General features: G+C 39.3%; 1 protein-coding gene across 2 annotated transcripts in view; it reads right to left on the reverse strand.

Annotated features, from left to right (window-relative positions):
* SGPP1 (sphingosine-1-phosphate phosphatase 1) overlaps window positions 1–23,249 on the reverse strand; it is a 43,007-nt gene extending 19,758 nt beyond the window's left edge. Inside the window, exon 1 of one of the 2 annotated variants that reach the window (XM_049706401.1) lies at window positions 22,376–23,249. In XM_049706401.1, the coding sequence (XP_049562358.1) occupies window positions 22,376–23,071 (696 nt within the window). In that variant the 5' untranslated portion in view covers window positions 23,072–23,249. The remainder of the gene's footprint in view (window positions 1–22,375) is intronic. The other variant, XM_004262117.3, reaches the window with a different exon arrangement.
* Between the last annotated feature and the right edge of the window lie 818 nt (window positions 23,250–24,067).

Below are 24,067 nucleotides of genomic sequence, written 5' to 3' on the forward strand. Positions count from 1 at the left end.
ATAAGTCTACAGACACGCCAAAACACATCACCAGACGTGGACCTGCCCACCAGAAAGACAAGATCCAGCCTCATCCACCAGAACACAGGCCCTAGTCCCCTCCACCAGGAAGTCTACACAACCCACTGAACCAACCTTAGCCACTGGGGACAGACACAAAAAACAACAGGAACTACGAACCTTCAGCCTGCAAAAAAAGGAGACCCCAAACACAGTAAGATAAGCAAAATGAAAAGACAGAAAAACACACCGCAGATGAAGGAGCAAGATAAAAACCCACCAGACCTAACAAATGAAGAGGAAATAGGCAGTCTACCTGAAAAAGAATTCAGAATAATGATAGTAAGGTTGATCCGAAATCTTGGAGATAGAATGGACAATAGAATGGACAAAATGCAAGAATCAGTTAACAAGGACCTAGAAGAACTAAAGATGAAACAAGCAATGATGAACAACACAATAAATGAAATTAAAAGTACTCTAGATGGGATCAATAGCAGAATAACTGAGGCAGAAGAACGGATAAGTGACCTGGAAGATAAAATAGTGGAAATAACTAATGCAGAGCAGAATAAAGAAAAAAGAATGAAAAGAACTGAGGACAGTCTCAGAGACCTCTGGGACAACATTAAACGCACCAACATTCGAATTATAGGGGTTCCAGAAGAAGAAGAGAAAAAGAAAGGGACTGAGAAAATATTTTAAGAGATTATAGTTGAAAACTTCCCTAATATGGGAAAGGAAATAGTTAATCAAGTCCAGGAAGCACAGAGAGTCCCATACAGGATAAATCCAAGGAGAAATACGCCAAGACACATATTAATCAAACTGTCAAAAATTAAATACAAAGAAAACATATTAAAAGCAGCAAGGGAAAAACAACAAATAACACATAAGGGAATCCCCATAAGGTTAACAGCTGATCTCTCAGCAGAAACCCTACAAGCCAGAAGGGAGTGGCAGGACATACTGAAAGTGATGAAGGAGAAAAACCTGCAGCCAAGACTACTCTACCCAGCAAGGATCTCATTCAGATTTGATGGAGAAATTAAAACCTTTACAGACAAGCAAAAGCTGAGAGAGTTCAGCACCACCAAACCAGCTTTACAACAAATGCTAAAGGATCTTCTCTAGGCAAGAAACACAAGAGAAGGAAAAGACCTATAATAACGAACCCAAAACAATTTAGAAAATGGGAATAGGAACATACATATCGATAATTACCTTAAATGTAAATGGACTAAATGCTCCCACCAAAAGACACAGATTAGCTGAATGGATACAAAAACAAGACCCTTATATATGCTGTCTACAAGAGACCCACTTCAGACCTAGAGACACATACAGACTGAAAGTAAGGGGATGGAAAAAGATATTCCATGCAAATGGAAACCAAAAGAAAGCTGGAGTAGCAATTCTCATATCAGACAAAATAGACTTTAAAATAAGGACTATTAAAAGAGACAAAGAAGGACACTACATAATGATCAAGGGATCGATCCAAGAAGAAGATATAACAATTGTAAATATTTATGCACTCAACATAGGAGCACCTCAATACATAAGGCAAATACTAACAGCCATAAAAGGGGAAATCGACAGTAACACATTCATAGTAGGGGACTTAAACACCCCACTTTCACCCATGGACAGATCATCCAAAATGAAAATAAATAAGGAAACACAAGCTTTAAATGATACATTAAACAAGATGGACTTAATTGATATTTATAGGACACTCCATCCAAAAACAACAGAATACACATTTTTCTCAGTGCCCATGGAACATTCTCCAGGATAGATCATATCTTAGGTCACAAATCAAGCCTTGGTAAATTTAAGAAAATTGAAATTGTATCAAGTATCTTTTCTGACCACAATGCCATGAGACTAGATATCAATTACAGGAAAAGATCTGTAAAAAATACAAACACATGGAGGCTAAACAATACACTACTTAATAATGAAGTGATCACTGAAGAAATCAAAGAGGAAATCAAAAAATACCTAGAAACAAATGACAATGGAGACCCAACGACCCAAAACCTATGGGATGCAGCAAAAGCAGTTCTAAGGGGGAAGTTTATAGCAATACAAGCCCACCTTAAGAAGCAGGAAACATCTCGAATAAACAACCTAACCTTCCACCTCAAGCAATTAGAGAAAGAAGAACAAAAAAAACCCAAAGTTAGCAGGAGGAAAGAAATCATAAAAATCAGATCAGAAATAAATGAAAAAGAAATGAAGGAAACGATAGCAAAGATCAATAAAACTAAAAGCTGGTTCTTTGAAAGGATAAACAAAATTGATAAACCATTAGCTAGACTCATCAAGAAAAAAAGGGAGAAGACTCAAATCAATAGAATTAGAAATGAAAAAGGAGAAGTAACAACTGACACTGCAGAAATACAAAAGATCATGAGAGATTACTACAAGCAACTCTATGCCAATAAAATGGACAACCTGGAAGAAATGGACAAATTCTTAGAAAGGCACAACCTGCCAAGACTGAATCAGGAAGAAATAGAAAATATGAACAGACCGATCACAAGCACTGAAATTGAAACTGTGATTAAAAATCTTCCAACAAGCAAAAGCCCAGGACCAGATGGCTTCACAGGCGAATTCTATCAAACATTTAGAGAAGAGCTATCATCTATCCTTCTCAGACTCTTCCAAAATATAGCAGAGGGAGGAACACTCCCCAACTCATTCTACGAGGCCACCATCACCCTGATACCAAAACCAGACAAGGATGTCACAAAGAAAGAAAACTACAGGCCAATATCACTGATGAACATAGATGCAAAGATCCTCAACAAAATACTAGCAAACAGAATCCAACAGCACATTAAACGGATCATACACCATGATCAAGTGGGGTTTATTCCAGGAATGCAAGGATTCTTCAATATACGCAAATCAATCAACGTGATACACCATATTAACAAATTGAAGGAGAAAAACCATATGATCATCTCAATACATGCAGAGAAAGCTTTTGACAAAATTCAACACCCATTTATGATAAAAACCCTGCAGAAAGTAGGCATAGAGGGAACTTTCCTCAACATAATAAAGGCCATATATGACAAACCCACAGCCAACATCGTCCTCAATGGTGAAAAACTGAAAGCATTTCCACTAAGATCAGGAACAAGACAAGGTTGCCCACTCTCACCACTCTTATTCAACATAGTTTTGGAAGTTTTAGCCACAGCAATCAGAGAAGAAAAGGAAATAAAAGGAATCCAAATCGGAAAAGAAGAAGTAAAGCTGTCACTGTTTGCAGATGACATGATCCTATACATAGAGAATCCTAAAGATGCTACCAGAAAACTACTAGAGCTAATCAATGAATTTGGTAAAGTAGCAGGATACAAAATTAATGCACAGAAATCTCTGGCATTCCTATACACTAAGGATGAAAAATCTGAAAGTGAAATCAAGAAAACACTCCCATTTACCATTGCAACAAAAAGAATAAAATACCTAGGAATAAACCTACCTAAGGAGACAAAAGACCTGTATGCAGAAAATTATAAGACACTGATGAAAGAAATTAAAAATGATACAAATAGATGGAGAGATATACCATGTTCTTGGATTGGAAGAATCAACATTGTGAAAATGACTCTACTACCCAAAGCAATCTACAGATTCAATGCAATCCCTATGAAACTACCACTGGCATTTTTCACAGAACTAGAACAAAAAATTTCACAATTTGTATGGAAACACAAAAGACCCCGAATAGCCAAAGCAATCTTGAGAACGAAAAATGGAGCTGGAGGAATCAGGCTTCCTGACTTCAGACTATACTACAAAGCTACAGTAATCAAGACAGTATGGTACTGGCACAAAAACAGAAATACAGATCAATGGAACAGGATAGAAAGCCCAGAGATAAACCCACGCACATATGGTCACCTTATCTTTGACAAAGGAGGCAGAAATGTACAGTGGAGAAAGGACAGCCTATTCAATAAGTGGTGCTGGGAAAACTGGACAGGTACATGTAAAAGTATGAGATTAGATCACTCCCTAACACCATACACAAAAATAAGCTCAAAATGGATTAAAGACCTAAATGTAAGGCCAGAAACTATCAAACTCTTAGAAGAAAACATAGGCAGAACACTCTATGACATAAATCACAGCAAGGTCCTTTTTGACCCACCTCCTAGAAAAATGGAAATAAAAACAAAAGTAAACAAATGGGACCTAATGAAACTTAAAAGCTTTTGCACAGCAAAGGAAACCATAAAGAAGATAAAAAGACAACCCTCAGAATGGGAGAAAATATTTGCAAATGAAGCAACTGACAAAGGATTAATCTCCAAAATTTATAAGCAGCTCATGCAGCTTAAGAACAAAAAAACAAACAACCCAATCCAAAAATGGGCAGAAGACCTAAATAGACATTTCTCCAAAGAAGATATACAGAGTGCCAACAAACACATGAAAGAATGCTCAACATCACTAATCATTAGAGAAATGCAAATCAAAACGACAATGAGATATCATCTCACACCAGTCAGAATGGCCATCATCAAAAAATCTAGAAACAATAAATGCTGGAGAGGGTGTGGAGAAAAGGGAACCCTCTTACACTGTTGGTGGGAATGTAAATTGATACAGCCACTGTGGAGAACAGTATGGAGGTTCCTTAAAAAGCTACAAATAGAACTACCATATGACCCAGCAATCCCACTACTGGGCATATACCCTGAGAAAACCATAATTCAAAAAGAGTCATGTACCAAAATGTTCATTGCAGCTCTATTTACAATAGCCCAGAGATGGAAACAACCTAAGTGTCCATCATCGGATGAATGGATAAAGAAGATGTGGCACATATATACAATGGAATATTACTCAGCCATAAAAAGAGACGAAATTGAGCTATTTGTAATGAGGTGGATAGACCTAGAGTCTGTCATACAGAGTGAACTAAGTCAGAAAGAGAGAGACAAATACCGTATGCTAACACATATATATGGAATTTAAGAAAAAAAAAATGTCATGAAAAACCTAGGGGTGAAACAGGAATAAAGACACAGACTTACTAGAGAATGGACTTGAGGCTATGGGGAGGGGGAAGGGTAAACGGTGACAAAGCGATAAAGAGGCATGGACATATATACACTACCAAACGTAAGGTAGATAGCTAGTGGGAAGCAGCCGCATAGCACAGGGAGATCAGCTCGGTGCTTTGTGACCGCCTGGAGGGGTGGGATAGGGAGGGTGGGAGGGAGGGAGACGCAAGCGGGAAGAGATATGGGAACATATGTATATATATAACTGATTCATTTTGTTGTGAAGCTGAAACTAACATACCATTGTAAAGCAATTATACTCCAATAAAGATGTTTAAAAAAAAAAAAAAGAAAGAAAGAAATGAATTCAGCAAGTTGCAGGGTACAGGATCAATGCACAAAAATAAGTTTTGTTTCTATACACCAGTGATGAGTAATCTGAAAAGGAAATTAAAAAAACAATTCAATTTACAATAGCACCCAAAAGAATAAAATACCTAGGAACAAATTTAGCCAGATAAATAAAAGAATGGTATACTGAAAACTACAAAACATTAATAAAAGAAATTAAACTGAAAACTACAAAACATTAATAAAAGAAATTAAACACCCTTATCTTTGACAGGATATATTTATGCATTAGGATATATTTTATGTATATTCTATATGTACATATGTATTACAAATACTTATATGTACATAAAATAATAGTATTTATTTTAATTATTGTCTAGTGTCTGCATATAGTAGGCAGTCAATAAATACTTGTTGAATGAAGTAAATGTAAGCCTTTAGCCACTAAGAACATCAGTCTTACAGTAACTCATTCAAGATAACTCGGGGTCAAAAGCCATGGTATCATTCAATTCCTGGCCTCAAACCTGGGCTATGTTAAACTTTAGTTCTAAGAGCATCTCTGGAATTCACCATGATAAACTGCAATCTGAAAATCCTGTTGAGTAAACTAGGAAAGGGAACTTCCAATACTTGTTTTAGAACAAACATTATTAGGTAAGGATTCTGTAGCTTAAGCTTTTAAAAGTAATATACACTTTCTAAAACAAAGTAACTCAAGTTGCATAGAAATATAAAAGCCACTTCATTCAACAACACAATATGAACTATATTTTCTACACTAAAAGCAAAAATAAATAATCAAAAAAATTTAATCAAAATAGCATCTTTTCCTTCATGGTACTTTCCACACCAGTAGACTAATGTAGAGTAATATGTCGGTTCAAATAGGTAAAACAAAATCTGACCCATATACAGTCATTTAATGTACATATTAATAAAAATGTGTACTAAAACATTTTCAACTCAATCTACTGTTTTGACCTATACACATTTGTTGTCATCTTAGTTACTGTTTCACCGTCAAACTTTTATATCACAATTTAGCAAAAGAACTCATCAATAGAACTTAATTATAATTTTAAATGTCTTTTATATTACAAACCATAATAAGGAAATACTATTTATTAGCAAACTAGTTGATGTGACCTTATGTTAACAAAATAAGTCCATTTCCCAATTCCTATTATAGGGAAGGGATTTGTGAGGAAAAAAGATAAGGGCTACATGTAGTATTATATAGATTGCATCATTTTAGGGCTGCTAAAGGAAGCTCTAAAGCCCACAGCTTTCCAGATAGTTAAGGTGAACAACAAATTCTTAATTCCCTCTGCAGAAACCAGAGTAGAAACAAAAGAAATTTAGTAAATCCCGTCTTCCAGGCAGTATCCAATTCATTAATTCATTATGATTGTAACCTGTCAAATCATTTTTAATCTAATTGTCTCTTGGATAATATAGTCTATTTGCTCACAAGGTCCCAGAAAATCTCTCCAGTGTCTAGTACAGATTCTGCAGAGACTTTTTTTTTTTTTTAATTCCTAATTCAAATCTCTAGGGTTGGGAGCAAATCTAGTCTGGGATGACAACAGCTCTTCTGGAGCTGCCTCAGCACTTGGGAGAGTAAGTGGAATAAAGGCAATTAAGTACAGTAATTTTCAAAATGCAAAAGGCATTGCAATAGAAAACTCAAACTGGATTTTTTTATACCCCAAATTCAATTCTAGGCAGATGTTAGAAGAAATGTGTGTGGGTTTGTTTTCTACTGAGATATTAATAGATTAAATAATTTAACATACAATTTACCATGTACCAGGCACTATTCTAAGAGCTTTACAAATATTAGCTCATTTAATCATCAGAACAACCCTAAGGGGTAGGTGTTCTAATTTAAATGACACAGGCAGAGAGAGGCCCAAAATCAAACAGGTATTAAGTTACAGAGATGAGATTCAAACACTGGAAGTCTGATTCCCAAGTCTGAGCTCTTAACCACTATACTAAGCTGTATAAAGTGTATTATTTGTTTAATTCCTTGTATCCCTAGGATCAAAAATACCACAGATACATTTTACTTAGTTTTTCTTAGAATGGAGGCTAGGTACAAACTGCACTTAATTGCAAGTACAAAGGATCTTACACTAATTCCTCTCCCCTCTCTTTACAAAATAAGAAACATACCCAGCAATGCTAAATAACATTTAGTATTATATTCTAGTGGCCTATTCTGATGATTTTTCCAATTTACCACTTTTTTATCACTACACAAATAAGTTATAATTTTGAGTTTGGTAAGGGTTCCTAGCTTCTATTTTCTTTTTCTTAGAGAATGTTGAGCTTTATCTGCTGAATTTATGTTATTTCCTCTAAAAAGAATGTTTTTACTTAAGTCTTTAGATCTTATCAAAAAGGATGAAAGAGGGAATTCCCTGGCAGTCTAGTGGTTACGACTCCTCATTTTCACTGCTGAGAGTGCGGGTTCGATCCCTGGTTGGGGATCCTGCAAGCTGGGCGGCCAAAGAAAAAAGCAAAATGACAACAACAACAGCAAAAAGATGAAAGAAAAATGTACAAATCCTTCCTATTTTCAAATCAATAAAAAATTACCAAACCCAAAACAGATTATATGACCTCCTAGATGTTTTTAATTTCATGCCACTATCTAATCTTTTCATTGCAAATCCTATCACAGAACACTTATCTAAACATTTCCTTCAGTTATTCTACCAAATGTTTTTACTCTTACTGATATGCTTTCCTTAAATAAATTCATAATTGGAATTATGTTTTATATTAGGACATTTTCCATTCACACTCACTGATGTCAGTAAGTTAATAAAATTACTTACAATTAAAGCAGTTATAGGGCTGCCCTGCTGGCACACTGGTTAAGAATCCGACTGCCGGGCTTCCCTGGTGGCGCAGTGGTTGAGAGTCCGCCTGCCGATGCAGGGGACGCGGGTTCGTGCCCCTGTCCGGGAAGATCCCACATGCCGCGGAGCAGCTAGGCCCGTGAGCCACGGCCGCTGAGCCTGCGCGTCCGGAGCCTGTGCTCCGCAACGGGAGAGGCCACAACAGTGAGAGGCCCGCGTACAGCAAAAAAAAAAAAAAAAAGAATCCGCCTGCCAATGCAGGGGACACAGGTTCGAACCCTGGTCTGGGAAGATTCCCACATGCCGCGGAGCAACTAAGCCTGTGCGCCACAACTACTCAGCCTGCGCTCTAGAGCCTGTGAGCCACAACTACAGAGCCTGCGAGCCACAACTGCTGAGGCCCACGCGCCTAGAGCCCGTGCTCCACAACAAGAGAAGCCACCGCAATGAGAAGCCCGCGCACCGCAACAAAGAGTAGCCCCCACTCGCCGCAGCTAGGGGGAGCCAGCGCGCAGCAACAAAGACCCAAAGCAGCCAAAAAAAAAAAAAAAAATTAAATTAAAATTTTAAAAAAAGCAGTTACAAAGACTGTTCTTAGTAGAAGTCAAAAATTTTTAAAGTAACTTAAACAGGGGACAAAGGCAAGCACCAAGAAAAAATATTATATTTTCCATTTGAGGAATGGACAGTGTTTATATGAACAACAAAGGACAGGAAGAACACATTAATGATATATCTTGCATTGTTCTCATACACTGCTAGTGGAGTAAAAATTGAGGCAACCTTTCTGGAAAGCATTTTGTCAATACACAATGAGCTATAAATGTTCATATACATTGAATCAGTAACCTCTCTCCTAGAATTCTTCACTAAAGAAATAGAAATGAGGGCAAGGATTATATATAAATATGTTTATAATAAAATTATATATACCATACAACAATGAATAAATCAACATTTATTGATAATAAAGTAGTGCTTAAAATATCAGTTTTTGGGAATTCCCTGGCAGTCCAGTGGTTAGGACTCGGCGCTTTCACTGCCAAGGGCCTGGTTCAATCCCTGGTCGGGGAACTAAGACCCCATAAGCCACGCAGCGAAGCCAAAAAAAATAAAATAAAATATCAGTTTTTGGAGCTACACAGACCTGGATCTAGCCACTTACTACATGCATTTATTGGGACTCTAAAAATGTAAATAACAGATATTAAATTATCTTGAAGGGAAAAAAAGATATGTATCTGTAAAGATACAGAGCATCTCACAGAACCCTAGGGCAGAATGAGGCTAAGCTTCAAGAAGAAACTGGAATTATAAACTGGACGGTCACAGGACCATCTCTTCTCTTTACATATCCACTTCATTCTTCTTTTTCTGCAGACTAGTTTCTCTGTTCTTCAGTCCACATGGTAGATAAAGCTTTCTGAATTCACTACTTCTTCATTGAGGAACCTGCCCAAACAGTACTCTTCTCAGTTCCTGATGGGCAAGAACACGTAGAGAAAATATGGCAGCCCTATAGGTGAGGGAACCTTCAGAGGGCTGGGAACTCGGCAGACTCTCCGAAAGGTGCCTACTTCTTCAGGTGTGGGACCATGGGCTAGTTTTATAGTCTCTTTGCAATGCAGTTTCCTTGTTTATAAAGATAATAATATCAACAGTAAGGACAACCCTATAGTATAAAAAGTATTTTGCAGGAATATGAAAATATTTCATTCATTAATAGTTTTCTAGGAATTTTTACTGATAGAAAATTTATGACATAATGTATTACTCAGAATTCTTTAGAGAAAAAGAACCAATAGGATGTATATGTATACATATATATTGAGAGATTTATTATAAAGAATTGGCTTTATATTGGATTTATTTTAAGGATTATGGAGGTTGGCAAATCCAAAATCTTCAGGGTATAAAAGCAGCCTGGAGACCCAGGGAAGACTTGACATAGCTCAAGTCCAAAGGCAGTCTGCTGGCAGAATCCCTTCCTCCTTGGGGGAGGACAGTCTTTTTTCTCTTAAGGCCTTCAACTGATTGGATAAAGCTCCACCCACATTATGGAAGGTAATCTACTTTATCCAAAATCTACTGATTTAAATGTTAGTGTCTTTTAAAAATATCCTCACAGAAACATCTAGAATAGTGTTTGACCAAAAATCTGCGTACTGTGGCCTAACCAAGTTGACTCAAAATTTACCATCACATTATATTAAATAAAAAAAGAATAAAGTCCGCATACAATATGGTCCCAATTATTTCAAAATTGTAAGGAAATAAAGTTAACACTAGCTTTTTCCTATTCTTCTATTTTCCAAGCCTTCTATAAGGTTCAGTACTTATCCCGTTTATCTTTAGTAGCATTTAACAATATTAACTACTTTCCTTTTCCAGAATACCCTCTCTTTCTTTCACTTGCAGTTTATAGTATATTCTTTTTATGATACTGTCCAATCTATATGCCTCTCTTCTGCAAACATCCCCACTTAGACCCAGCAGTGTGGCCCTGGAGACATGCTCATACTGTGTGATCCTGCTCTCTTGACCACAGCCCCTGAATCAGACACTTGGCTCTAGGGAAGCAAATCCATTGGCTGGGCTGAGCCGATCAGATTCTTTTTCCTAATAGTAATAAAGTCAGAAAGTCAGTCAGTCTCTGTTACGTGCTTGAATTTGGAAATGACATAGAACTAGGGGTGAGGCTGACATACACATGCCAAAGTACAGACAGAAAAGAAAGAAGCAGAAATGAGAGACCATGCAACCTCAAGAAACAAAGATGGATGGCATGCCTTTAGTTCTGATAGCATTCCAGAGCCTAGCTCCAATCCCTCATGAGACCTGGTAGCACTTTCTTATCCTTGACTTCCACGAGACAGCCCCCCTCTAGCCTTCAAATAACGTTTTTTGGTTTTTTTGTTTGTTTGTTTGCTTGCTTAAGCTAGTTCAAATGGGTTACTAGAACACTGCACCCCCACAACACACACACACACACACTCACACACACACACACTCACACACACGCTGCCTTAGTTAGACAATCCCTAAGATATCCTCTTAACCTCTCGAACTGCTACTTGTCAGATTCTGTTCCAGATTCTTTTTACTCTATCCATTCCTTAAATATTGATGTCTTTAAATTTTTTTTTCCTATAGACCCTCTGTTCTTCTTACTCTGTATCCTCACTGAGGGCAATATCATCCACTCTAATCACTTTGTTCTGCACGTCTATGTTGTTGACACCAAACCTGTCCAGGTCTCTTTCATGTATACAGCTGCCTCCTAGATAGTTGCAAATGGCTGTCTTACAGACACGTCAAATTCAACGTATCTAAAACAGAACTCATCTCCTCCACGCTCCTGCCCCTTTCCACAAATCTGACCTGATTTCAATATCTTCTATCTCTATAAATCAAACTAATATTTCTCACCTTTCCAAATATCTGGAAATTTGGGAATAATCCTTTATTCCACTTTTTCCTCTTTACAACCACACCCAGTTAATCACCATGCCTTGTCAGTCTACCTCCTAATAACTCTCAAATTCACCATTTCTCTCTACTGCCACCTAAAGGTCAGGGGCCAGCAAAGTCTTTTTCTGTAAAGAGCCAGAAAGTAACTATCTTGGGCTTTGTGGACTATACAATCAAGGTCACAATTACTCAACTCTGCTGTTGTAGCACAAAAGCACCACAGACAATTATGTAATGAATGAACACGGCTGTGTTCCAATAAAGCTTTACTGTATAGCCCCTAAAATTTTGAATAATATAATGTACACGTGTCACAAAATATCATTCTTCTTTCGACTTTATTCAACTATTTAAAAATGTGAAAACCATTCACAGTTCACAAGTCATATAAAATCAGGCAGCAGGCCTGTCTGCAGTCTCCTGATCTAGGTTCCCATCATCTCTCCCTTACACTGGCAGAGTAACCTCTTACTAGGCCTGGCTTACCTGCCTCCAGTCTTGCTTCTCTCCAGTCCATTTTCCATCCTACAGACACAAGAGTATTTCTAAAACACCAATCTAATCTCCTTGAGCAAACAGACCATATTTGTTTTAGTCACTCTGATATCTGGAGGGCTTATGTTATTGCCTAGTACTTATTAGAAATGTGAAGAGATCGTATTTGTGGAATTGAATGTCATTACCTTGATTAAAGCTTTTCAGTCAATGAGAAGGAAAAAAGTGTACAACTACAACAGAACTAATATACTTGTCATTATTCTCAGCTGAGATGATTTTCCCTATAGAGAACAGATGAGACTATCCTACAAATTATTAAACTAATGGCGAGTTGAACAAAGTTTATATGTGATCAATGTATAAAAACCAAGGGCATTTCTATATTCCAGCTACAAAAAGTTAGAATATTTGAATTTTAACAAGATATCATTTACAACAGTAACAAAAATAAATAAAGTAACTAGAAATAAATCCAACAAAAGATATGCTTGATCCATATGGAGAAAATTACAAAACTTCATGAAATGCATTTAAGAAAACATAAATAAGATTTACCATATTCAAACATAAGAAAATTCAAAATTGTCAGGCTATCAATTCACTCCATATTAATTTATAAATTCATTGCAATTTCAGTAAAAGTCCAGACAGGTTTTTACATGGAAATTAAAGGGCTGGTTCTAAACTGTATATTGAAAACAAATATTCAAAAATAGCCAACACAGTCTTGAAGAATATGATAGAGAACTTTCATAAACAGATACCAAGACTTATTCTAAAGCAACTATACCAATTAAGAAAGGTGATAATATTGCTAAGGAGAGAGACAAACAGGCCAGTGAAACAAAACAGAGAACCCAGAATTAGACCCATACATATATGGGAACTTGATATGTAACATAAGTGGCATTATAGATAAGTGGAGAAAGGATAAACTATTCAAAAATGGCACAAGGTCAGTTAATTATTTATATAAAACATTACATCAGATCCATACCTCACAGCACGTACAAGGCAACTGAAGGTGGATCAAAAACTTAAATGTGAAAGGACAACTTTATCTTTCCAATTAATAAAAAAACCACAAAAGGATTTTTCTTTTAGAACTAGACAGAATCAAAAGTACACGAAGACAGATAAATAAAAACAGCAAGAATTCTGAAAAACTATTTATAAAACTACAATAAATGTAATAGTATAGTACTTGCACAAAATATTAGATATATCAATTCTAAATCAAATTATGGACATAGACCCAAATATATACCTATACTTAATATATGATAAAAGTGACAGTTCAAGTCAGTAGGGAAAAATGGATTATTCAATAAATGGTGCCATTGGGAAATATCAAGTTGGATTCCTTTCTCAAAACAAGAGATGATTCAAAAATTTAAGCATAAAAAATGAAACCATAAAAGTACTATAAGAAACCATGGTAGAGGGGGCTTCCCTGGTGGCACGGTTGAGAATCTGCCTGCCAATGCAGGGGACACGGGTTCGAGCCCTGGTCTGGGAAGATCCCACATGCCGTGGAGCAGCTAAGCCCATGCGCCACAACTACTGAGCCTGCGCTCCGGAGCCTGTGCTCCGCAACAAGAGAGGCCGCGACAGTGAGAGGCCCGCGCACCGCGATGAAGAGTGGCCCCCGCTCACCGCAACTAGAGAAAGCCCTCACACAGAAACGAAGCCCCAACACAGCCAAAAATAAATAAATTAATTAAATTAAAAAAAAAGAAACCATGGTAGAAAGCCATCCTAATATTACACAAAATTGCGAAACTATGAAATAAAAGATTGATACATAGGGCTTCCCTGGTGGCGCAGTGGTTGAGAGTCCGCCTGCCGATGCAGGGGACGTGGGTTCGTGCCCCGGTCCGGGAAGATCCCACATGCCGCGGAGCGGCTGGGCCCGCGAGCCATGGCCGCTGAGCCTGCGCGTCCGGAGCCTGTGCTCCGCAACGGGAGAGACCACAACAGTGAGAGGCCCGCGTACCATAAAAAAAAAAAAAAAAAGATTGATACATAAAAAGAAAAATTTCTCCTTGTTAAAAAAGTCAGAAGAGAAGTAATGATTAGGGAAACATACTTCCAAATCACACCACAGTCAAAAGGCAAATTTCACCACTACATAAAAGGCTTCAAAAACTAGTAAGTGGGCTTCCCTGGTGGCGCAGTGGTTGAGGGTCCGCCTGCCGATGCAGGGGACACTGGTTCGTGCCCCGGTCCGGGAGGATCCCACATGCCGCGGAGCGGCTGGACCTGTGAGCCATGGCCGCTAAGCCTGCATGTCTGGAGCCTGTGCTCCGCAACGGAAGAGGCCACAGCAGTGAGAGGCCCACGTACCGCAAAATAAGAAAAAAAAACTAGTAAGTAACCCAAGAGGAAAAGAAAAATACGTCCACACAAAAACTTTCGCAAAAATATCCATGGCAACACTATTCAGAATAACTAAAAAGTGAACTCAAATGTCCAACAACAGATGAAAGCATAAATAAAATGTGGTATATCCATCCAATGGAATATTACTCTGCAATAAAAAGGAATGAATTACTGATACATGCTATAATATGGATGAATCTTAACACATTATGCTAAGTGAAAGAAGCTATTCACAATAGACTACATATGTATGCTTCCATTTGCATGAGATGACAATAGTAGGCAAATCTCTAGAGTGGATTAGTGGTTGCCTAGGTGTGCCTAGGGATTGGGGGAAAATAGAGAACAACTGCTATGGGTATGGGGTTCCTTTGGGGGATGATGAAAATGTTCCAAAGTTGATTGTGGCGATGGTTGTACAATACTATGAATACACTGAAAGCCACTGAATTGTATATTTTAAATGGATGAATTGTATGGTATATGAATTACATCTCAGTAAGCTGTTATATGTTAAAAAAAAAAAACAGTAGAGGTAAGAGAATTTCTGTTTCTGCCCATAAATGATTAACTGTTGTAAAAGAAAACAAGGCTATTCCACTGTAAACAACAAGAAAACTAGACAAATTATATGAAAGAACTGTTTTCAGATACTGGAAAACAAATAGCACAGGACTGTGATTCATGAGAAAAGGGAAAACAAATGAGATGAGCCCTATGACTGCCCTGGCTTGCTGCTAGAGGCAGTCTCCAGGCTGTAGCACAGGAGGAGGAAGCAAAACAAAGTCCAACAGTCTCACTGAGTTGAGGGGAGAGAAACAGGAGTTCCCAGAAGTCAAAGCAGCAATAATTTTCAAGAGAGTACTGGAGAGAGGACTCTGCACAGAGAAAGAGCCCCGTGGGGGTGGAGGGGTCTCTGCAAATCATTGGCTGAGTACTAACCTGTGCACACACGGGATGAAAATCCATCAGGCTTTTCTATTGGAAAGCAGTAGGCCAAATAATTCCCAAAGCTTACACAGGCCTGTAATTGCTTTCCCACCAGGCAGAGTGCTGAGGGAATTGGGTAGTCTTTGGAAGGTTATCACCTTAGTAGTGAGGCTAAATTAGCTCTAGACTATGGTTATTCTAGACCCACTCTAGCAAGCCTAAAAAGATTAAACTGACAAGTAATTTAATTGTACACTAGACCAAAGACCCAATAGGAACTTCCAGATATAAAATACATAGTATCTAAAATCATATCTCATTCTACTTGATGAGTTTACCAGAAAACTAGACATTGCAGAAGACCAGTGAATTTGAAGTTGTAGCAATAGAAACTATCCAAAATGAAGCACAGAGAGCAGAAACACTGCAATCATCATCATCATCTTCTTCATCGTCGTCATCATCATCATAGCATTAGTGATTTACAAGTGACCAGTGCTAAACAAATCTAACATACATGAGATTGAAGTTCCAGAAGGGGATGATGTGAAAGAAGGGAGAAAAAAATATTTCTAGAAATAATGCTGGAACACTCTACAAAAACAATAATGTATTCTGAGTATTATAACATATGTAGATGTAAAATGTACGACAACAATAACACAAAGGAGGGAGGGTGGCGCAGTGGTTGAGAGTCCGCCTGCCGATGCAGGGGACAAGGGTTCGTGCCCCGGTCCGGGAGGATCCCACATGCTGCAGAGCGGCTGGGCCCGTGAGCCATGGCCGCTGAGCCTGCGCATCCGCAACGGGAGAGGCCACAACAGTGAAAGGGCCGCGTACCGCAAAAAAAAAAAAAAAAAAAAAAAAAAAAAAAAAAGTTGGGAAAAGGGAAAAATGAAGTATACTGTTGCTATACTTGAAATGGTGTAACATTATCTGAAGGTAGAGCAAGGACTTAAAGAAAAAAAAAGAAAACCAAAGAGGTATAGTTTTTAAAAATTAGTAAAATACCAACAATCTGATAGGAAAAAAAATAGAGAAAGTCTTTGAATTGGCAGTACTGGAATAGTCAACTTTTAAATAAATTACGCTGTTAATATACTGGAACATCATGCACATGTGAAAAAAATCAGATAGCTCTCTGTATAAAACATGGAAAATGCTAATACGGAGAGGCAATATAACAGTAGTATAGTGTCACTTCATAGCAGAACTGCCTGGGTCTGAATCCAGGCTCTGTTAGGTACTTGCAGAGTCATTTTGGGCTAGTTACTTATCTTCCCTCTGCCTCAGTTTCTTCTGCAAACCAGTGACAATACTCATGGGATTTTATGGAGATTAAAAGTCATGTAAGGCATTTAGACGATCGCAAGCACAAAATTAGTATTCATTAATTTTTGGGTAAAAGAAAAGGAAAATCTCCCCAATATATTTCTACATTAAAAAAGCAAGGTCCAGAACGGTATGTTGCCATTTGTATGAAAAATAAACTATATAAATATATGCCTACAAAAGTAAAGACTATCTCTATAAGACTAAATAAGAAACTTCTAACAATGAATCCCTCTGGAAATGAGATTCTCATAGCTGTGGAACAGAAAAAGAAGAGAAACTGTACTCTCCTCTTCATATTTTTATATAAATATTGAATTTTCTACAATCTATTACCTGTTCAAATAAATTAATTTAAAATGAAGATTTAATAATAAGTACTTACAAAATCAGGAAAATGTGCATTTCAAACACAAGTATCATACTAGGTAAAAAGAAATAAAGTAGCGAACCAATTTGATTTTTTAATAAACTGTGTTTCTTCCAAGAATTACTATAATGATCAGTTTCCTTGGCTCTTGAAGCCTTTTCTGGTCTCTCTCATTTGTGACCTACTTTTCTAACTCTTATGTCTTGCCTTTCTTTTATTGTTTCATGATCTCACAGATATCTTCCTTTTTAATCTACAATAAACTACATTATGATGGAATATCTTATGTTCTTTTTTTCCCCAAAGACTTCATTATGCTTAATTTTTTATTTATATTAGGAAGATAGAGGAAAGGAAAGGTGATCAAATCAGCATTTGATTTCAGTCAACAACTTAATGTTTAAAAGAAATATTTGTCACTATTGCACATGTATGTACACATTATTTTCTCAAGGTATATAAAAGCTGTTTTTGTATTTTAAGAACACACATATCTATTTCAAAAATTTTATTATTGCAAAGATTATTTAAAAATCACAAAGTATGTTATGAAAAGAGTTTTCTCTGTAAGCTCTGGAGTTTGTCTGTAAGTTTAAAGACAGCTTGTGGGACTTCCCTGGTGGAGCAGTGGTTAAGAATCCGCCTGCCAATGCAGGGGACAGGGCTTCGAGCCCTGGTCCGGGAAGATCTCACATGCCGCGGAACAACTAAGCCCGAGTGCCACAACTACTGAGTCTGCGCTCTAGAGACCGGGAGCCACAACTACTGAGCCCTCGCACCACAACTACTGCCCGCACGCCTAGAGCCCATGCTCCGCAACAAGAGAAGTCACTGCAATGAGAAGCCCGCGCACCGCAATGAAGAGTAGCCCCCGCTCGCTGCAACTAAAGGAAGCCCGCGTGCAGCAATGAAGACCCAATGCAGCAAAAAATAAATGAATAAATAAATTAAAAAAAAAAAAAGACAGCCTGTGACTCACTAGCTATGTTACTCTAAGTCATTTATCCTTCCTCTATGTCAGTTTCCTAATCTGTAAACTTGTATTAATAGTAGGACCAAACATTGGGATGTTTTAAGAGCAGACTAAATGAGGTAATAAACATTTCAAACAATGTCTGACCCATAGTAAGACCTTAATAAATGTTAATAAAGATAATAATATAACTATTATTATTATTAAAAGTAGTGAAAGCATATGCCCTAGTTGGGAATGGTAACCCTATAGGTAACACCTATAGGTTACCTATAGGTAACCCTATAAAATGTGAGATGTCACTAATTTTTTAAAAATGAAATTCATCTAAAACTTGCTTAATGTTATTAAATTAAGTATATAATTAGAACTCATTATATGCCATATTATTTAAAAATTAAGACTTTTTATTTCTGGAAAGAACATGCAGACATAAATACAAAAGGAGTGCTTTATTTTTTATTTTAGATTATTCTTCAAAAGACTATGTTCTTAATATCTGATGTCCCTTACTTCTTATTTTTTTCCCAATTCAGACTACAAAAAATTCCAACAAATAATATGAGAGCAATAATCATTATCTTGGCCAATGGATCAAGGTATTTAATACCTGGAGAAATGCCATAACACTTTCTATCTTGCATTACTGGAAAAAATTCTTCCAGCATATCAAATAATTGTTTGGAGCCATACTGTTTCAATCTCCCTTTTTGTATTATTAACATATCTTTACAAGATTCAAAGAATCGAACTGCAAAAGAACTGAGACAGCAATGTTGTAGAAATATAAAATATATTCTAAGGATCAAGAGTTGATTTTACTGGCTGGAGGTTGGTTTGTTCGTTCTGCGGACCAGTCCCTTAATTTAAGAAAAAAGTTAATAACTATGAAGAATCTAAGGGGACTTCCCTGGTGGCGCAGTGGTTAGGAATCCGCCTGCCAGTTCAGAGGACACAGGTTCGATCCCTAGTCCAGGAAGATCCCACATGCCGCAGCGCCAACTAGGTCCATGTGGCACAACTACTGAGCCTGTGCTCTAGAGCCCGTGAGCCACAACTACTGAATCCACGTGCCACAACTACTGAACCCGGCCGCCTAGAGCCTGTGCTCTGCAACAAGAAAAGCCACCGCAATGAGAAGCCCGCGTACCACACGAAGAGTAGCCCCTGCTCGCTCCAACTAGAGAAAGCCCACGCACAGCACTGAAGACCCAATGCAGCCAAAAATAAATACATAAATAAAATTAAAAAAAAAAAAAAGAATCTAAGGAATCAGACTTCCTTGATATTTTTGAAGGGATTGAAGAAAGTACATTTTTTCCTCAAAAATATTTGGGGAATTTCAGTAAAATGCAATACCCCTCACTTATCTAATGGATCAGAATCTCTGGGGGTAAGGTGCAGAAACTGCACTTTACAGAAGACCCAAGTGATTTTTCTGGCTTACTGTCATTTTAAGAACAAATGAATAATGAAACAGAAAAGGTTCATTTAAAAGGCTCCATGTGAGTGAACCTTGTCCAGATTTCAAGTTAAGAACATGAAGTGAGGAGTGAGTGAAGTAGTTGTCTCAAGCCAAAGGGATGGCATATGAGATAACTCAGTTTCCAGAGACGTTTCAGCATCCTAGGCACTAGAAATAAACACACCTGTCCTGAATAAGCAGTAGGAGCACGAGCAGATGGAAACAACTGTCAACCAAAACTGCTATTAATTAGAAAAACACTAGGCTTGCATTGTTTAATTCTTATCCCACTTTCCAATATATATTTTTTTCATTACCCACTCTGGAAATATAAGCCTTCTAAGTACTATAATACTAATTGGCAGAGAAGAGGACCAAAACACCTTAAGCAAAGGAAGGTACTTTTGTTTTCAATCAAAACAAGGATTTTTTTAAAAAGTAAAAAATTTAAAAAGTCATTTTGGTTTTTTGTACTGCATTATTACAACCAAACATTTATAAACACAGAACTTTCATGTACGGGAGTCTTTCTTTCAAAACAACTAACCAGGGCTTCCCTGGTGGCGCAGTGGTTGGGGGTCCGCCTGCCGATGCAGGGGACACGGGTTCATGCCCCGGTCCGGGGGGATCCCACATGCCGCGGAGCGGCTGGGCCCGTGGGCCATGGCCTGCGGAGAGGCCGCAGCGGTGGGAGGCCCGCGTACCGCAAAAAAAAAAAAAAAACAACTAACCAAAGACAATCATTCAAATTTTGGAAGTTTATTCAAACTTAGAGTGGACACGTAAAAGAAGAAACAATTTTCCAAGATTAATTCTAATGTAACTGGTCAGTTTCCACATCTGTAAAATGACAGTTTGAGACTAGGTGATTTTTAAAGTCCTGTCTAGCTCAAATTCTAAAACTGTATGATATATAAATTCCTCAAACTTTGAATTAAATATACTAGGTTGTTCAAAAACTGTAATGTAAGCATATTCTGATAATTCAAATAACCCTGAAGTGTTAAAATATCGATAGCTGCATCCCATAAACAATCCAGCAGTACTGTTTTCAGACTTCCGGTTAGCATGTGTTCTGAATGAATGATGAGCAACAACTACTTTCTCTTTCTTGGACTGCTAATATTAATAGCTTGCAACATAGCTACTCAACGAGGAGTTACAAAAGGCTCTATCATTATGGAATCTGGAAAATCTCATAAAAATAAGAGAAACATCATTAGCTAACCAGTTAATATGATAAGTCAATGACAGTCTTAAATTCTGAAGCATTTAGATTAAATAAACTTGAGATATTTATCTATTATGCAAAACAGGCAGCACTAATTTACAATCTGAATATTACTGTGTATCTCCTTAAGTTAAACAGGAAAAAAAAAACTGTTCATGGTACTCTTCCCTCATAATTCTGCCATTCTTACTATATACATTACATACTTTCCATGTTCCTGTAAGAGAGATGCACTGCACAGAAATGTCCATGAGGACAAGGGTTTATCTATACTGAAATTAAGCCTGAGATAAGTAAGCTTACCATAATGGAGTTTTATACAGAATGTGTATTTCTCAGTGTGAGATGATTTTGTGCTGTAATGGAAAAAAAATCAAGGAAGTCTGATTCTTTAGATTCTTCATAGTTATTAACTTTATTCTTAAATTAAGGGACTGGTCTGCAGAATGAACAAACCTCCTTACAATTTAAAAGATAACTAACACGACATTGTAAACCAACTATACTTTTTAAAATAAGAATTTTAGAAAGACAGATAAAAAATCAGTCTAAGAATAAATTTTGCTTCTATATAAAAAAGGAATTAGCTTTTAAATCTAAGTAACATTTACAGACCATGAAAAACTGAAAAATGGGAGGCCAGAAGAAGTAGGCAAAATATAAAAGTTTACTGTTAAGAACTCATCCCCGGCTGTCAGGCTGATCTTGCTGTCATATTTACCATTTTTACAAACCCACTAGTCTGACCAAGAACCCTAATTTTAAGAATAACTTTAAAACCATTTGTAAAGCTAATTCAACAATAATACTGTAGCTCAAAGTGATAGTTCAGATCAGTGATCCAAAAGCTAATTAAACTGTGTCTATCAGCAAATTAGCAACCACACCCCTTTAAAAGAGCAGTCAGGCGGTGCTCCATTAACTTCCACAAAGGGTGGCTTTCATTTAAAATTCATTACTTCATTGCTTGAACGACCATGTTTGTTTCATAAACATTGTCTCGGGATAAAGCCAATGACTTTACCTACGCCTGAAACAAATCAGTCTGGCGAAAGGCACCATATAAAACGGGTGAATCTTAGTCACCCAACTATTAATTATAAGGACATTACATTAAGTAATCATAATTATATTCTGTGCATCACAAAAATTAAAATCGCTTAGAAACTCAACCAAAGCCCGATGATAATGTATTACTCCACGAATAGTGTTTACTTTAGGTTCCAAGAAAGGTATTACTATTAAAATAGAGTTTGACGACTAAGTCTGAAGGTTTCCCCCATCGTTTCATTATTTTTTTAAAAGCTAAAAAGGGCCTGTTTGCGGGTACTGTGAAAACCTGTGGGAAGAGAGGTTTGGGAGGGGAAGGGCCAAATTCAAATAACTGCAGACAGCAACAACGGCTCGGAGTCCTTTAACTCCCCTAGGCTGAGCCGGGCGAGGACAGGGACCCTTACCTGCCAGCGGCCATAGGTGAGGAGGATCATGGAGATGGGTATGGCGGTGCCGGACATGGCATGGGTGGAGGGCATGCTGTACTCTGAGTTGTAGAAAACCTCCAACTTGACCACGGGCGGCGAGGCGGGCCGCGGCCAGCGGATGATGTCCTTGGTGCACTGGCCCAGGTACATGGCCAGCACCCAGATGACCACGAGCCTCCGGCCCACTAGGGCGTCCAGGTTCCAGATCCAGAAGGGGAAGAACAGGATGTAAAAGAGTTCATTGCCCAGCTCCGTGCCGAAGCAGAACAGGTAGTAGAGAGGCATGTTGCTCACGTGGGCCAGCTGGCCCTCCTCGCCCGTCAGCGAGTTGCGGCGCAGGACCCCCGCGCGGCGCTGCGAGGCCGGGCCCAGCTCGGTCGCCCGACCGTTCCGCACGCCGTTGGGGGCGCCGCCGCCGTCTGGCTTGGCTGGGCACTGATTGCGGTCGCTCCCGGGCGGCGGGGGGCCTCCGGACGCCCCCAGCTGCCGCTCTCGGCGCCTGGATTCTCCGGCGAGGGGCGCCTCCGCCTTCTCATCCTCCCTCGGGTCGGCGTCAGCTGTGGCGGTGCGGCTCACCGGCGCTTCCACCCCGCACAGCCGTTGGAAACGAGCCACTTTCTGAGGGTCCTGCAAACTGCCGACCAGCTGGACCAGCCGCTGCCTCAACGACATGATAACGGGACCGCGCGGTCCGCGGGCCGGAGGACGGCGGCGGGAGGGTGGACCGGCCGCCGGTGCAGCCCCGATCTGTCTCCGCGCGCCTCGCCGGCGGCGCCTCCCTCCACCCGCTCGAGTCTGCCGGGTGACGGCGCCACAGGCCTCAGCGGCCGCGCGCCCCCGCCCGCGCGTCCCCGCCCCGCGCGTCCCCGCCCCGCGCGTCCCCGCCCCGCGCGTCCCCGCCCCGCGCGCCCCTCCTTTGCCGCGCGCTCCGCCACTGCCCGCGGCCTCCACGCGCCGGCGCGCGCCGCGCCCCGCCCCGCCCCCATGGCCACTATGGAAGGGGGCCCGGCCGCTTGGGTCCGCCCCGAGCTCACACGGGCGGCGTCAGGGCGCCTGAGGCTCGGCGGGGCCGCGGCCTTGAGGTTCTCCTTATTAATACCCACCAGGCGTCGCGGCGCTCGGCGGGCGGGACTTTGCGCGTCCTCCTCCTCCAACTTCAGCCCTCGTTCCCCGCCAGCTGGGGTTGCTGGCTTCTCTCGGTCCAGCGTTGACTGGGAGAGGCCACGATCCTGGTGCCAGGTTCGGCGGTGCCAGTGGCCAAGCACCCGGACGACCTGCTGGCACAGAATCAAATGGTGAATGAAGGCTAAGTAACCACCTTGCGCCCGGAATCGTTCGACTCAAGGAATAACAAGTAATTACGGAGCTGTCCCTGACGGTTGGTGTCCTGAAAGCCACGTGCCAGTTGACTAGTGGTGACAAGAGTAGATATAGATCCCAGGACAATAACGTGTCATTGATTGTCAAAAGTTCGCAAACAGCTGAAGTAAAACCAATATATCACTGAAGTAGTAATTAGTGAAAGGGTATTGTGCACACACCAAAAAACAGTTTGCAAACTAGAATCACTCAAACCAAAACATGGAGTGAGGCTCAAGGATATATTGTTATAAAGCAGCTTATATAGTGAAAAGGCCGTGACTGTTTCTTCTTCATAGTGATTGGTTA

The sequence above is a fragment of the Orcinus orca genome, chromosome 2 (genome assembly GCF_937001465.1).
Source record: "Orcinus orca chromosome 2, mOrcOrc1.1, whole genome shotgun sequence".
NCBI lineage: Eukaryota > Metazoa > Chordata > Mammalia > Artiodactyla > Delphinidae > Orcinus > Orcinus orca.